The sequence below is a fragment of the Prionailurus viverrinus genome, chromosome E2, assembly GCF_022837055.1.
Source record: "Prionailurus viverrinus isolate Anna chromosome E2, UM_Priviv_1.0, whole genome shotgun sequence".
NCBI classification, from domain to species: Eukaryota; Metazoa; Chordata; class Mammalia; order Carnivora; family Felidae; genus Prionailurus; species Prionailurus viverrinus.
Window position 1 is genome coordinate 56,760,581 of NC_062575.1, and position 14,089 is coordinate 56,774,669.

General features: G+C 39.0%; 2 protein-coding genes across 3 annotated transcripts in view; one reads left to right on the plus strand and one right to left on the minus strand.

Annotated features, from left to right (window-relative positions):
• Positions 1–14,089, minus strand: part of LOC125153772 (zinc finger protein 677-like) — a 160,664-nt gene that overhangs the window by 7,482 nt on the left and 139,093 nt on the right. The window lies entirely within an intron of this gene.
• Positions 5,327–14,089, plus strand: part of LOC125153146 (uncharacterized) — a 59,713-nt gene continuing 50,950 nt past the window's right edge. The window contains 4 exon segments of the mRNA XM_047836053.1: positions 5,327–5,417; positions 5,834–5,931; positions 6,974–7,035; positions 12,927–13,080. Coding sequence (XP_047692009.1) covers positions 7,021–7,035; positions 12,927–13,080 — 169 coding nt within the window. The 5' untranslated portion in view covers positions 5,327–5,417; positions 5,834–5,931; positions 6,974–7,020.

A 14,089-nucleotide genomic window follows, 5' to 3' on the forward strand; every position in this document is an offset into this window, starting at 1 on the left:
AAACAGATACCACCAGTTCCTTATTGAATCCAAGCATGTTATTACAAAAAAAAATCCCTACAGCTGAAAATACAAATAAAAATATGCAAGAAAACTCTGAAAAAGAAAAAAAGATGAGAGTAAACTTTTAGTTAAGCAGGAGCTCCAGAGATCTCCTGTACAATATTGCACATATAGTCATCAATGTATTTGTACACTTAAAAATCCATTAAGAGTGGGGCAAGTGGACATGCACCCCAATGTTTAGAGCAGCGCTATGGACAATAGCCAAATTATGGAAAGAGCCCAAATGTCCATTGACTGATGAAGGATAAAGAAGTGGTATATATATGCAATGGAGTACTACTTGGCAATCAAGAAGAATGAAATCTTGCCTTTTGAAACAATGTGGATGGAACTAGAGTGTATTATGCCAAGCAACATAAATGAGAGAAAAACAAACATGATTTCACTCATGTGGAATTTGAGAAACTCAACAGATGAACGTAGGGGAAAGGAAGGGAAATTAAGATAAAAACCAAGAGGGAGGCAAACCATAAGGGACTCTTAAGTACAGAGGACAAACTGAGGGTTGCTGGAAAAGGAGTGTGTGGGGGGGGAATGGGTTTCGGGTGATGGGCATGAAGGAGGGCACTTTTTGGGATGAGCACTGGGAGTTATGTGTAAGAGATGAGTCACTGGGTTCTACTCTTGAAGCCAAGACTACACTTACGTTAACTAAAATTTAAATTAAAAAATAAAGAGGGGTGCGTCTGGTGACTTAGTTAAGCGTCTGACTTTGGCTCAGGTCATGATCTCATAGTTCATGAATTTGAGTCTGCATTGGGCTCTTTGCTGTCAGCAAGGAGCCCACTTCAGATCTTCTGTCCCCCTCTCTCTCTCTGCCCCTCCGCAGCTCATGCTCTGTCCCTCTCTCTCAAAAACAAACATTTTTAAAAATCCATTATAGGGTAGATCTCATTTTTAAGTATTCTGAAAAACAAAGAAAAAAGAAAAAATGGATAGGCAGCTCTATGAAACATGTTTCTTAAATAAGACTGATAGATGAGTAGAGATAATTCAAAAATAGACCAAAGTATATGAGGTTAATAAGCAATAAGAAATTGGGGATGACATCATTAATACTTGGGGTTTGGTAGTTGATATTACTTGATATTACTATCACAAAGGTAAGAAATTGATTTACTCTTCACATCCTATAATAAGGTAAAGGTCCAATGAAAAGTACAACTGCATGTTAAAAAACAAAAAGCTTATTTTCATTGCAGACTCTGCCTATTAAATGGAAATCAAAAATACACTCACTCCTTCCTGTTAGAACAGTTGGCTCAGTGTGAAGGTCATGGCAGTCAGTACATGCAGGAGGGAGGCAGCCAGATCTTAAGGTCTGGGTTTATGATTCCGCAACCTCCCCTTCCTGAAGAAATAATCATTTCATCTAGAACTCCAGTGAGAGCCCAGGTTTGGGGAACTGAGAATATTGAAAAGCTTTTCTTCCTCCCAGTTGCTACTTGCCAAAAACCAATTATAAGTTCCAAATTAGCATCTCTCAGGTGTTTGGGAGAAGCTCTCTCTTTTCCACAAGCCCTGGAGGTAGACAAGTGTTCAAGAGGAGGGCAGGAAATGCTGAGGTCTGATAGATGAGGGACTGTTGAGGAAACACTTGAATTTCAATGGATTCTCTGCTCTCTTGAGAAATTCTACCCCAAATAGAGTTGTTTCTAACATTCAGGCCACTAAGGTGACCTATCATATAAGTTATAAGCATAGAAATGAAATCAAAGTATATGCAAAGGATTTTCAGAGTTACAATCAAAGAACATGCCAACAATGATTGACATCAGGGATCACTGGATTATTTGCACAACTCAGTGCCAATATATTTGGAAGTATGCATGACATGGAAATTTGTTAGGAAGATATGCTTTACCAATTTTGATCTCCCTAGTGTTAACAGGAAGTCTAAACAGAACAGTATCTACAAAAAGGGAGAAGTTTCTGAGACCCTCACAAATAAAAGCACCAGGATAGATGATTAAATGGGCAGATTCAATAATTCCTTTAATGTTCAGATAAGCCAATACTTATTTAAATTAATTTTTAAGATGTTTAAATTTATTTTGAGAGAAAGAGAGAGAGAGAGAGTATAATGGGGGAGGGGGGCAGAGAGAGAGGGAGAGAGAGAATCCCAAGCAGGTCCGGACTGTCAGTGCAGAGCCTGACACAGTGCTGAGTATCACCAAATGTGAGATGAGGTCCTGAGCCAAAATCCAGAGTCGGAGGTTTAACCAACTGAGCCACCCAGGGGCCCCAATACTCATTTAAATAGCATTTGATGGTTATATCTTTCCACACCTATATTTTTGCTGAGTTTTCAGTCATCAGCTCTAATTGCCTTTATTATTAAAAAAAATTTTTTTTTACATTTATTTATTTTTGAGAGACAGAGCACAAGTTGGGGGAGGTGCAGAGACAGAAGGAGACACAAAATCCCAAGCAGGCTCCACGCTCTGAATCATCAGCACAGAGCCCGATGCGGGGCTTGAACTCACAAACCATGAGATCAGGACCTGAGCCCAAGTCGGACGCTTAGCCGACTGAACCACCCAGGCGCCCCTAATTGACTTTATTATTAAGAAACAAGAGTTCAGGGGCGCCTGGGTGGCGCAGTCGGTTAAGCGTCCGACTTCAGCCAGGTCATGATCTCGCGGTCCGGGAGTTCGAGCCCCGCGTCGGGCTCTGGGCTGATGGCTCAGAGCCTGGAGCCTGTTTCCGATTCTGTGTCTCCCTCTCTCTCTGCCCCTCCCCCGTTCATGCTCTGTCTCTCTCTGTCCCAAAAATAAATAAACGTTGAAAAAAAATTTTTTTTAAAAAAAGAAACATGAGTTCAAACTAATCCTTTGTTTTCCCTACCATAAATACACAATCAAATACTCCCCATGTCTAAGTCAGACATTAGAACCATAATGGTGGACAATCCTTAGTTCACAAATACAAATACATACACATTACACATAGATGCAAACACATGTGCATATGCACAATATAATACTCAAATGCACAGCCATATACCCTCACACAATCACACCCTCATACATTCCATAGCAAACTCACACTCATGCACATGCTCATCAAACACAAGCACACACATTTACACACTCGCCTGTACTCCCACATTCCCAGTCCCGTGTGATTACATTCAAAGGGTCTGCATGCACTTGTGTATCTCGACAATGTGCTCATATGTTGGAAGAAAACAGGCATCTCCTGACCTTGGATGCCAGACAATAGAGGCACTTTCCACCTCTTTTACTTCTTCCATCCCTACAACAACCCCAAAGATGATATTTACCACATGAAATGTCTTAAACTGCTGTGAGCATTGCCACTGCAGGTCCAGGAGAATGGGGCCGAGTTGGAAGGTTGCAGGTGTGTTAGAGCAGGGTCCAAATGAGGCCAGAGGGAGGGGGTTATAGGCAGTGTGCAGAGAGCATGGGAGCGCGGAGGAATAGATGGAAAACTCTTCAAAGGCATATGATGCCATAGTACCTGGTAAATACAGATAGGGACAGAAAAGCAAGGGGGAAAGGCTAAAATGCACCCTGAAGTATGGGGTCAAAGTCAGGGACATCAGTATGAGCACAGAGTTGGCTGTAGATATGCAAGTAAAATCACTATGAAAAATAATTCAGTAAGCTAATAGGATATAATATTGATATACAAAAAAAAAAAAGAAAAAAGAAAAAGGGCTCATGAAATAAATAGCTTTAAAAAAATAAAATGAAATAAACTGAGCAGGAATGAACCTAACAACAATGTGTAAAGCCAATATGTAGGAAAAAAATAAAACATTCCTGAAATATATGAAAGTAGAAGTAAATGAATGTAAATTTATATAATGTTCTTGGGTAGAAAAACTCATTATAAAAAGGTCAATTCTCCTTAAGCCAATTTATAAATTTAATTGGATCCTGATATAGATACTATCAGTTTTTCAAACTAGCAGTGTTATTGCAAAAACCTTACAGAATAGTGAACAAATAAGAAGAGCCACAAAAACTCTAAACAAAACAAGACAAAACAAAAAAAACCAAAATGAGTATGGTTATCCTCTTGAGATGTTTATTTATGAACAGGGTATTGTATCAGTGAAGTTAAAAATTCAGAAGTATGTCAAAGTGCACAAGAAAAGTTAATAAGTTAAGTTTTTTAGTAAAAACTAAAGTGGGGATGACATCATTAATGCTTGGTATTTGGGAAATGGGAATTCCTATCAAAATGTCCATAAATGGTCTTTTCTTTACATCCAACAGAAAAATAAAGCTCAAACAAAGGAGGAGTCTGTAGGGTAAACAATAATTAAAACATGGTTAAATTCCTCATAAGACTTGCTTCTTTCTCTCTCAATAAACTGTTTTTAAAAATCTAATTTTCAAGTATAAAGTAGTCTTCCAAAATAACTGAGAACAAAGATTTTTAAAAATTGCAATTGCAATGATATTTGGCAATTAAGGACTTAAGCAGAATGCAGGTACCATCTGGTAGGTCTCAAAGGCGTTTGGATTTATAGTTCATCTCGAGAGGTGTGGATTCGAATATCAAATTTAAAGAGAGAAAAATTGATGAACACTCATAGAGGCAGAAATGTTTGTTCCTTTAAAGCAACGTGCCAGCCCTCCGCCCCCACAGCCTAGGGCCTGGAGGGGAACGCCAGGGAACGCAGTCCAGCGAATGGGGAGCAGAAGTGACAGTTCAGTGAAAAGCTCTGATGGGGGGTTAGTACCAAATTGCACATTCGCCACAGAAGAGTTTTGCATTTCGCATTCTAGCGCCCATCACCGACACTGACCACCCCGGCTTTTTGCCTCATTAAACAAGGAGCTGTCATGTCCAGGTCTCAGTCGACCCACGAGGACCTCCGGCCCCAGGTCCCCGTGCTGCTACGCCTTCCTCGCTGGCCGCACGTCTCCACCTGTCGCTACAAATGTTTCCCTGGGCACCGTGCTCAACCTGTCAAATACCACTGCTCCCAACAGAAGCGGCCCACCCTTCCCTAACGTTGTACCCAGCCTGGCTCCAAACGACACCAGCGGGATTGGAAGGAATCCAAAAGCAGAGCTCGAAATCGCCGGGGAGAAAGGACAAACAGACTGGCAGATGCAGGGAAAGGGACGGTGCGCAGGCCGGGACCCAGTGACTCAAGCCCGGGCTCCCAACGGTCGCGTCCAAGACCCGCCTCCGTCCCGCCCCACGACGCACGCGCACGCGCACGCGCACGCGCGCTATTCTAGAGACCCGGAAGCGGATCGCGCGGAGCAACGGGCACGCTCGGGTGAGTGAGTCTCCGTTTTTCTGGTTCTTACCAGCGGTCGCGCTCATCAAATCCCTCCTCCACACCCAGGTTTCGGGGTCACCTGGTAAGGTAAAATCCTGGAACCCACTCGTCCCTCTCGCCGGAAGTTCGTCCCTTTTGCTTCTCGCGTTGTGTCCATAAGACTTTCCGAGCCCTGTCGCTTGGTTCGGGTACCGAGTGTCTGCGTTCCTTTCCGGTTAAAATCGCTCAGAGGCAAGTACGGGCCCCAGGCCCACTGCCTTTGGCCGTCTATCGTATGTTGGAACTATTCTTTGATGTCTGGTAAATAACTTTATAGTATTTCATTACACAGGCGTTAAGCATGTTGATGATGTTTTAACATTCAAAATCTAGTTTAGTCAGTTAATTTAATACTCAACAGTTCTCTTCTTCTCTTAAGTTATCTTTTACATTACCGAGTTCTGAGCTGAAGTCTCCAACTAAGTAGATGTTCTCCTCAAGTCCCCTTTGTCTTTTCAGTACAGATGTTGATGGATGGGCTGGATTGATGTGGAACTTTGTTCCAGCAGAGCCCATCCGTTCATGATGCAGAGACTGCTCAGACCTCATCTCCACAGGTGACCCTTTTTCATGTTTTCCAGGACTAGTTGCTATTTGTAATTTAATATAGTTGTTCTGAAAAAAGGAATTAAATGCTTGGGTTTGATTACATCCATGAAAGAGAAGCTTCTCTTGTTTGAGGAATATGAAAGGTTATGATCTGGAATTAGGACAAGCCCTTTCCACTTAAACATGTCAAGGCCACCATTTCAGAATTTACTTATACCCAGTTCTGCTCACTCCACTCAGACTTAAGGGTAACTTGGTAAAGTAACTCTTCCTGTGATCCCCAGGGCACCCACCTTTAACATGAGTCGATAGACCAAGAATTCTGAACATGAGTTAATAAGATCCCTGAAATGATCCCTGAAATGATTGGGTGTGTGTTTGTCTTTGGCAGTTTTCTGGGAGAGGGTGTGCAGTTATCATTAGACTTTACAATGTGACCCAGTTCCAAAAATAATGAAAACCACTAAGAAAGAGGAAGGAGCATAGTCTTAGAGACAGAGGCACGCCTCTGTCAGCTTCACCCTCTTTCTGTGTATCCTAGCTAAATCTTAAAAATTTGATCATCTCGTCTTTTGACATTAAACCTTCTTACAGCTTGCCATCACCAGCAGGACAAAGATCTAAACTCTCCGTATGGCTACCAGGGAGCTCTGGACCTGGGGTGGCCTTTAAGAATTGTTCTAAATTGATGGAATGGACAGGATTCTGTGTCCTGCATCAACCATTCATTGCATGTTGGTTGCCTAAGGAGGAGCCAAGAACTTGAATGAGGCACCTCCCTTTGGCTCAGTGTCAGGTAGACCGAGGACAATTCAGTTGCAATAGAGTATGTAGGTTTCAGCAGGAGGGGAGGGCTTTCTGAAGAAATGGGTGAAAATGCACTTGGAGAACTCCATATAGGAGTTTATTATCCCTGTATCCCTCCTGTTGCAGTTGGCAGCAAAGGACGATCTTTCTCCCATAGTGAGGTTCTCCCTATATGTATATTATGGCAGAAGAAGGGGTTATGATGATTCTAAACATTAAGCAACATAACTTTTTGTCACGCAGTATAACCTTACCTGAGAAAGAAGACCAGAAGAGGGAAAAAAGGAGGAATGGCTCTTTTCCAGGTAAAAGTCATATTTTTCATTGATTGTTCTTCCTAAAATGTCACATTTTGGACTTGTTAATCTTCTTCGTCTCCAAGGTATCCTGCCTACAATGTTTACTCACACCCAGGGCCTTCTCCCACTCTCCTGTCATCTCCATGCAGATTCCATCTCACTGTGACCCAGTGACATAGAACTTAATGAAAAGGCTCATTTTAGGTGGTAATCCTGTGAAGGATTTTCTACATAGGCAAGGACTGGAAAATGGGAGTAGGCTTTGTGGTGTCCTTGGAGTTGGGCAGTAAGGATTCTTCAGAGACCCCTTCTGGATCGTTTTCAGCTCATATAAACCAGGATTAAAGAGATTACATATGTTAGTAATGTATTAATGTGCACAAGTACCTGAGAAACCCTGGAAAGTAAGACTGACAGGGTAGATTTGCTTTGTCTTATTTTACAAATGCCTTTTGACGTTAAAGAAGGGAGTCCTTGTGCTTCTGACTCCAAAGTATTAATTCTTTGGAATAGAGTGGGAAGTTCAATGTAGGAATAAGGAATACAGAGAGTGTTTTATTTTATTAACATAATTGGTTTTAAAGTGTAGAATCAACCTACTTGTGTAACAGTAAGTGTTCTTTAAATTAGTATTTTTTTATTTTTTATTTTTCTAATGTTTATTTTTGAGGGCGAGAGAGCAGGGGTGAGCAGAGAGAGAGAAGAGGACGGGGGATCTGAAGTGGGTTCTGTGCTGACAGCAGCAACCCTGATGTTGGGCTTGAACTCATGAACTGTGAGATCATGACCTGAGCCCAAGTCAGCTGCTCAACCAACTGAGCCACCCAGGCGCCACATATTATTTATAGCACATCCATCTCATACAGACCATGGTGTTCATTTAGGAAATGTTACACTGCACATTTTTTAGATAGAAATGTTTAATTTAGCCAGACATAGCTGCAGAACCTTCTGTCATCAGGGAGGCTGGTGCTAAATTTTCATTTTACTAATTTTTAAATATTATTTTTATTTTTTATTTTTTTGTATTAAATCCTTCTAGTATGTATTTTTGTGGTTCAGTTCCACAGAGTGATGCAGTTTAGAAACTAAAAAGTAAATATCCCCTTGCCTGTCATATCTTCCATCATCACGGATTGTCTTCATTGGGAACTGATGTCCTCTTTAAGTGCAAATCTTCTAAAAATTCATTTATATGTTGTAATGAGATTTTAGAATATATTCTCCAGTAAATGTTTAATCATCATATTTTATTCTACAAATTGAAATATTTACATACCATATGTCTTGAAGTTGTTTTCATGTTAGGAAACATAGAGATAACTGCTTTTTTAGATCCTCATTGGAACATTCTCTAAATGAAGATACATGAGTCCTTTACAATTTCTTACTGTTTCAAAGAATGCCATGGTGGCTGCTTCTACCAGGCTGACTTCACTACAGATATCTAAGGATATCTTAAGATTGTACATCTTTACCGTGATTAACCAGATTAATGATGGTCTTTCTGAGGAGGCACAGACATTCCACTTAGTAAATAAAGATTTTAAACCAACTGTCTTGAACATCCTCAGGTAAATGAAAACATGGAAGAAGTAGAACAGTGTTTCAACAAATAGAAAATGTCAATAAAGAGATAGAAATTATAGTAAAGGGATGGAATAGAAATTCTGGAGTTAAAAAAGTATAAACACCAAAATTGAGAATCCACTAGAGAGTTCATCAACAGATAGACAATAAGAATAAAGAATCCGTGAACCTAAACATAGGTTAACTGAAATTATCAAGTGTGAACAGAAGAAAGGGGACAAAAGCAGAATAAAAGGGGAAAAAAAAGAAGAAAAATGAACAGAGACTAAGAAACCACTATTAAGAATACTGATATACACATAGTAGGAATCCCAGAAGGAAAGGATAAAGAAGAAAGGACAGAAAGAATATTTGAAGAAATAAGAGTTGAAAACATGCCAAATTTATCAAAAACAACTTACACATCCAAAAACTCAATGAACTTCAGCTATGACAGATGCATGGAGATCCCTGGCAAGCACATAATCAGTCAACTTTTATAAGACAAAGGAGTGAATGCGGAACGTAGCAAGACAGAAACAACTTCTCATGTACTGGGCTTCTCATAAATTTAACAGCCTATTTCTCTTCAGAAACTGTGGAGGCCAAGAAGCAGTCTCCTGTGGTATTAAAAGTTTGAAAGATTAAAAAAAAAATCCTGTCAGGAATTCCTTACGAGGCTAACTATACTTCAAAATTGATAGTGATATTAAGAGACTCCTAGAGGAACAAAAGCTGAGGGAGTTCACACTTACAGACTTAGCCTACATGAAATACCAAATGGAGTTCCTCAGGCTGAAATGGATGAAACCTAGTAAAGGTAGCTACATAAGTAAATATAAAAGCCAGTATTATTTTATTTTTGTTTTCTAACTTAGTTTTTCCTATGTGTCTTAAAAGACAACTGTGTAAAACAATAATAAAAATCTGTTCTTGAGTGTATAAAACATCTGTTCACATCTCTTACAAATAATTTTTGACAGTAAGAACATGAAGGGTGACTGTATAACAACAGTTGTTTGTATGCTATTAAAGCTAAATTAGTATCAACTGAAATTCAAATATCATTAGTTTAAATGTAAACTATAATCCCCAGGATAATCACGCTGAAAATAACTTGAAAATAGAAAAATGAACATAAAGGCAATCAAAATAGTATGCACCCACATAGACACCTACAAGAGGATGAATTATGAAAGAAAATATTAGATATACAAACAACAGATGTTAGAAGTAATTCTTATCAGTAGTAACTTGAAATGTATACAGATTAAACTCTTCAATAAAAGATAAAGGAATTATTTTTTTTAATGTTTTAAAATGTTTGTTTATTTTTGAGAGACAGACATAGCATGAGTGGGGGAGGGGCAGAGAGAGGGGAGACACAAAATCCGAAGCAGTCTCCAGGTTCTGAGCTGTCAGCACAGAACCTGATGCAGGGCTCAAACTCACAAACTGAGATCATGATCTGAACCGAAGTTAGATGTTTAACCGACTGAGTTACCCAGGCGCCCCAAAGAATTAGTTTTTAAAAATGATTCCACTCTATGTCTATAAAAGGCTCACTCTGCTTTTTAAAACTCTTTATTTAGAGAGCTTGAGTGGGGGAGAGGGAGGGAGACAGAATCTCAAGCAGGCTTCCCACTGTCAGCCAGAGTCCAGTGCGGGGCTTGAACTCATGAACTGTGAGATCATGACCTGACCAAAATCCAGATCATGTGTTTAACTGACTGAGCAACCCAGGTGCCCCTAGCCTCAATTGAGATACAAAATAGGTTCAAAGTGACGGTGGAAAAAGATTTTCCATGCAGATAGTAATGAAACTTAGTTGGGTACCTATACAAATATCAGACGAAATAGCTTTTAAGTTGTAAAACTGTTACCAAAGATATTGAAGAACATTATGTATTGAAAAAAGAGCCAATCCATCAAGAAGATAAAACAACTATAAACAATATGTACATAACAACAAAGCCCCCAGTTTTTTGAAGCAAAATGGAGGAGATAGTTCTAGTATACTAGCTGGAGACCTCAGTGCTCCCTGTTAATAATGGATAGAACAACCAGACATCAATGATAGAGGACTGTGTGTAAACCAGCTAGATTCAGCGGACATATACAGAATACTGCATCCAACAAAAACTCAAAAATTAGAAGTAGAAGGGAACTTCCTCAATCTAAAAAAGGGTATTATTAAAATTCCATAGCTAACATCATACTGGTGAACAACTGAAAACTTCCCCCTAATACCAAGAACAAAACAAGTGTGCCCATTTTGCCACCGCATATCAACACTGTACTGGAACTTCTAATCAGAGAAAATACAGAGGAAAAATAAGTCAAATGTGTCAAAATTGGAAAGGAAATCACACTATATTTGTAGAAGACATGATTTCATATTTAGAAATAAAGAATCCTCAAACTACCAGTGATAATAAATTCATTGAAATACAGAATACAATATCAACACTCAAAATTCAGTTGCATTTCTGTACAGTAGCAATCAACAACTGGAAATTAAGTAAACAATTCCATTTACATGAGCAAGGAAACAAATGGGAATAAATTTAAGAAAGTAAATGGAAGATTTATACACACTGAAAACTACAAAGTTGCTGGGGAATATTAAAGAAAACCTAAATAAATGTCAAGATACCCTGTGTTTGTGGATTGGAAGACTGTAAAATGGGAGTCCTCTCCAGAGTGATACAAAGAGTAATGCAGTCCTCAGCAAAATCCCAACAGCCTTTTTGGCCTAAATGGGATTCCTGATTCTAAAACTAATACTGAATTGGTAAGGATGCCAAATAACCAAAATAAATGTGAGAAAGAAAATATTGGAGGACCTAGAATTCTTGACATCAAACCTTAACTACAAACGTTGAGTAATCAAAAGTGTAATTCCAGCAGAGGCTAGAAATACAGATCACAGTGATAGAACTGAACTTCCACAAAATAAACCCATACATCTGTAACCCATTCCTTTTTTACAGTAGTGCCAAAAACAGTGGACAAGGACAGTCTCTTAAATGGTGCTGGCACAACTAGATATCCGTGTGAGAATGAAATTGAAACTGCTTATATAAAGAAATCAATCCAGAATTAATCAAAAGACTGTAAGAGCTACAAGTATAAAAGTCTTAGGTGAAAACATAGGGGTAAATTTTCATGACCTGAGCATTGGCAGTGGATTTTTATACATGATCCCAAATCAAAAGAGAAAAAGACAAAGTAGATAAATTGGTCATCATCAGAATTAATCATGTCTGTGCACTGAAGGACATTATCACATAGGTGAGGAAATGGGAGGAAATAATTTGCTAATCACATATCTACTAAGGGTCTAGAACTTAGAATGTATGAAGAACTTATAGAAATCAACAACCAAAACACAAAAACCCAACTTATAAGTGGTCGAAGCATTTTAATAGACATTTCTCCATACAAGATACACAAATGAAACAAGCACATGAAGAGATGTTTGATGAAAGTAGTCATTAATAAAATGCAAAATCAAAACCACAGTGAGACCATTTCACACCCACTAGGATGACTACTGTAAAAGAACAACAACAACAACAACAAAATGTTGGTAAAGATGTGGAGAATGTAGACTCATGACACATTACTGTGAAAAGGGTATAGGTGTTGTGGAAAAGACTGTGGCAGATTCTTAAAAAATTAACCATGTGACCCAGTAATTCCACTCCTAGGAAATAACCAAAAGAATTGAAAACAGGTATGCAAACACTTACTTGTACTACAAAATTCATGGCAAGTTACTAATATTAGCCAAAGGTGATAACAACCAAATGCCCATCAGTAGTTGAGTGAATATGGTCTAGTCCTGCAGTGGAATACTCTGCAGCCAGAAGAAAGGAAATGTACCACTGATACATACTATATCATGGATGAACCTCAAACATTATTCTAAATGAAAGAAGGCAGATGCACAAGGTCACATTTTTGTTGCCATTCCATTTACATGAAAAGATCCAAAATCGGTAAATCCATAGAGACAAACCATTCATTAGTGGTTACCATGGACTGGGGAATAGGAAGCACCTGCTTAATGGGTAAAGGATTTTGGGCTGATAAAAATGTTTTGGATCTAGACAGAGGTGATGTTTGTGAGTGCACTAAATGCCCCCGAATGGTACTTTTAAATGCTAATTTTATGTTAAGTGTAACTTGCTGAAAATTATATTACACGGATCAAAGAGCACTCACTCCAGCCAAGTCAGTCTTTACACATCTGTGCTTCTCTTGTTTTGTGTCAAATAAGAACACTTTCCCTGTCCACTTGCTGAAATGTGTTTTCCTTTCAGGGGCGGTTGACATTCAGGGATGTGGCCATAGAATTCTCTCAGGAGGAGTGGGAGTGCCTGGACCCCGCTCAGAGGGCCTTGTACAGGGACGTGATGTTGGAGAACTACAGGAACCTGGTCTCCCTGGGTGAGGATAACTTCTCTCCAGAAGTTGGTAATTAACTTTTTATGTCTTTGCATTTTCTATTGAGAGCCCCTGACGTGATCATAAGAGTTTCAAATCCCTATTCTTAAGAGAATGATTGCAGCTGTTTTGATTGAGAATGGAAAGGCATCATAATGTGGCAAATGGACTCTAACTTCCCTTTTCTTCAGAAATTCTGCATTCCTGCTTGTTTAGGTATTTGCAGAACATTAGTAGTCAGAAAAGCTTAAGGTAGGGAACTGGTGATGAGGAGCACTGGGTGTTATATGTAAGTGACGAATTACTAAATTCTCCTGAAACCAATATTACACTATATATTAACTAAGTAGAATTTAAATAAAAAAATCTGGGAGTTGGGAGAATAGGATTTAAAACCCTTAAATTCTTAGCAAAGTCAAATTTCACTGACATCTTTAAAGATAAGGCTCAGAGACAATAAGGTTATTTAAAGTTGGGGAAAAGAAGGAAACCTTATGGTGAATTTTCATAAATAACTGATTCTGTGGTTTTGCACTTGTGCTTTTGGTTCAGTAGTTCTTGGAAGAGAACCAGTATTCTGCATACCTAAAATAATCCTTAAGCATTCAGGCAGTCAGTTAACTTGTTTTGACCTTTTCCAAGGTCAGGCGTTTAACTTACAGCACAATCATATTCCCTTAGATGTGCAAGCACAAGCAGCATTCCCACATTGCCCGTTATTCCTTGTGTTTCACTCTTGCTTTTCTGAATCCAGGTCCTGGCCTTTCCTCAGATTTTTCATTGAGCTAAACAAACTATACTGGTATCTCCTGGTATATTAATTTTGAGCACCAAAGCACCTTAGTGTCCACATGTCCTGCCCCTCCCCACACTGTAGAAAGACCCCTATTCATAAACAGTACAGATTGCTCAGGAAAGCAGCTTGATTTGGTGTTTAATAATAATGTGTGTTTAATAATGTATGAGGATATGATGAAGGAAACAAGGTCTTTTAACAAATCCGTATATTACAATCTAAAAATTGATCTAGCAGGTTAAG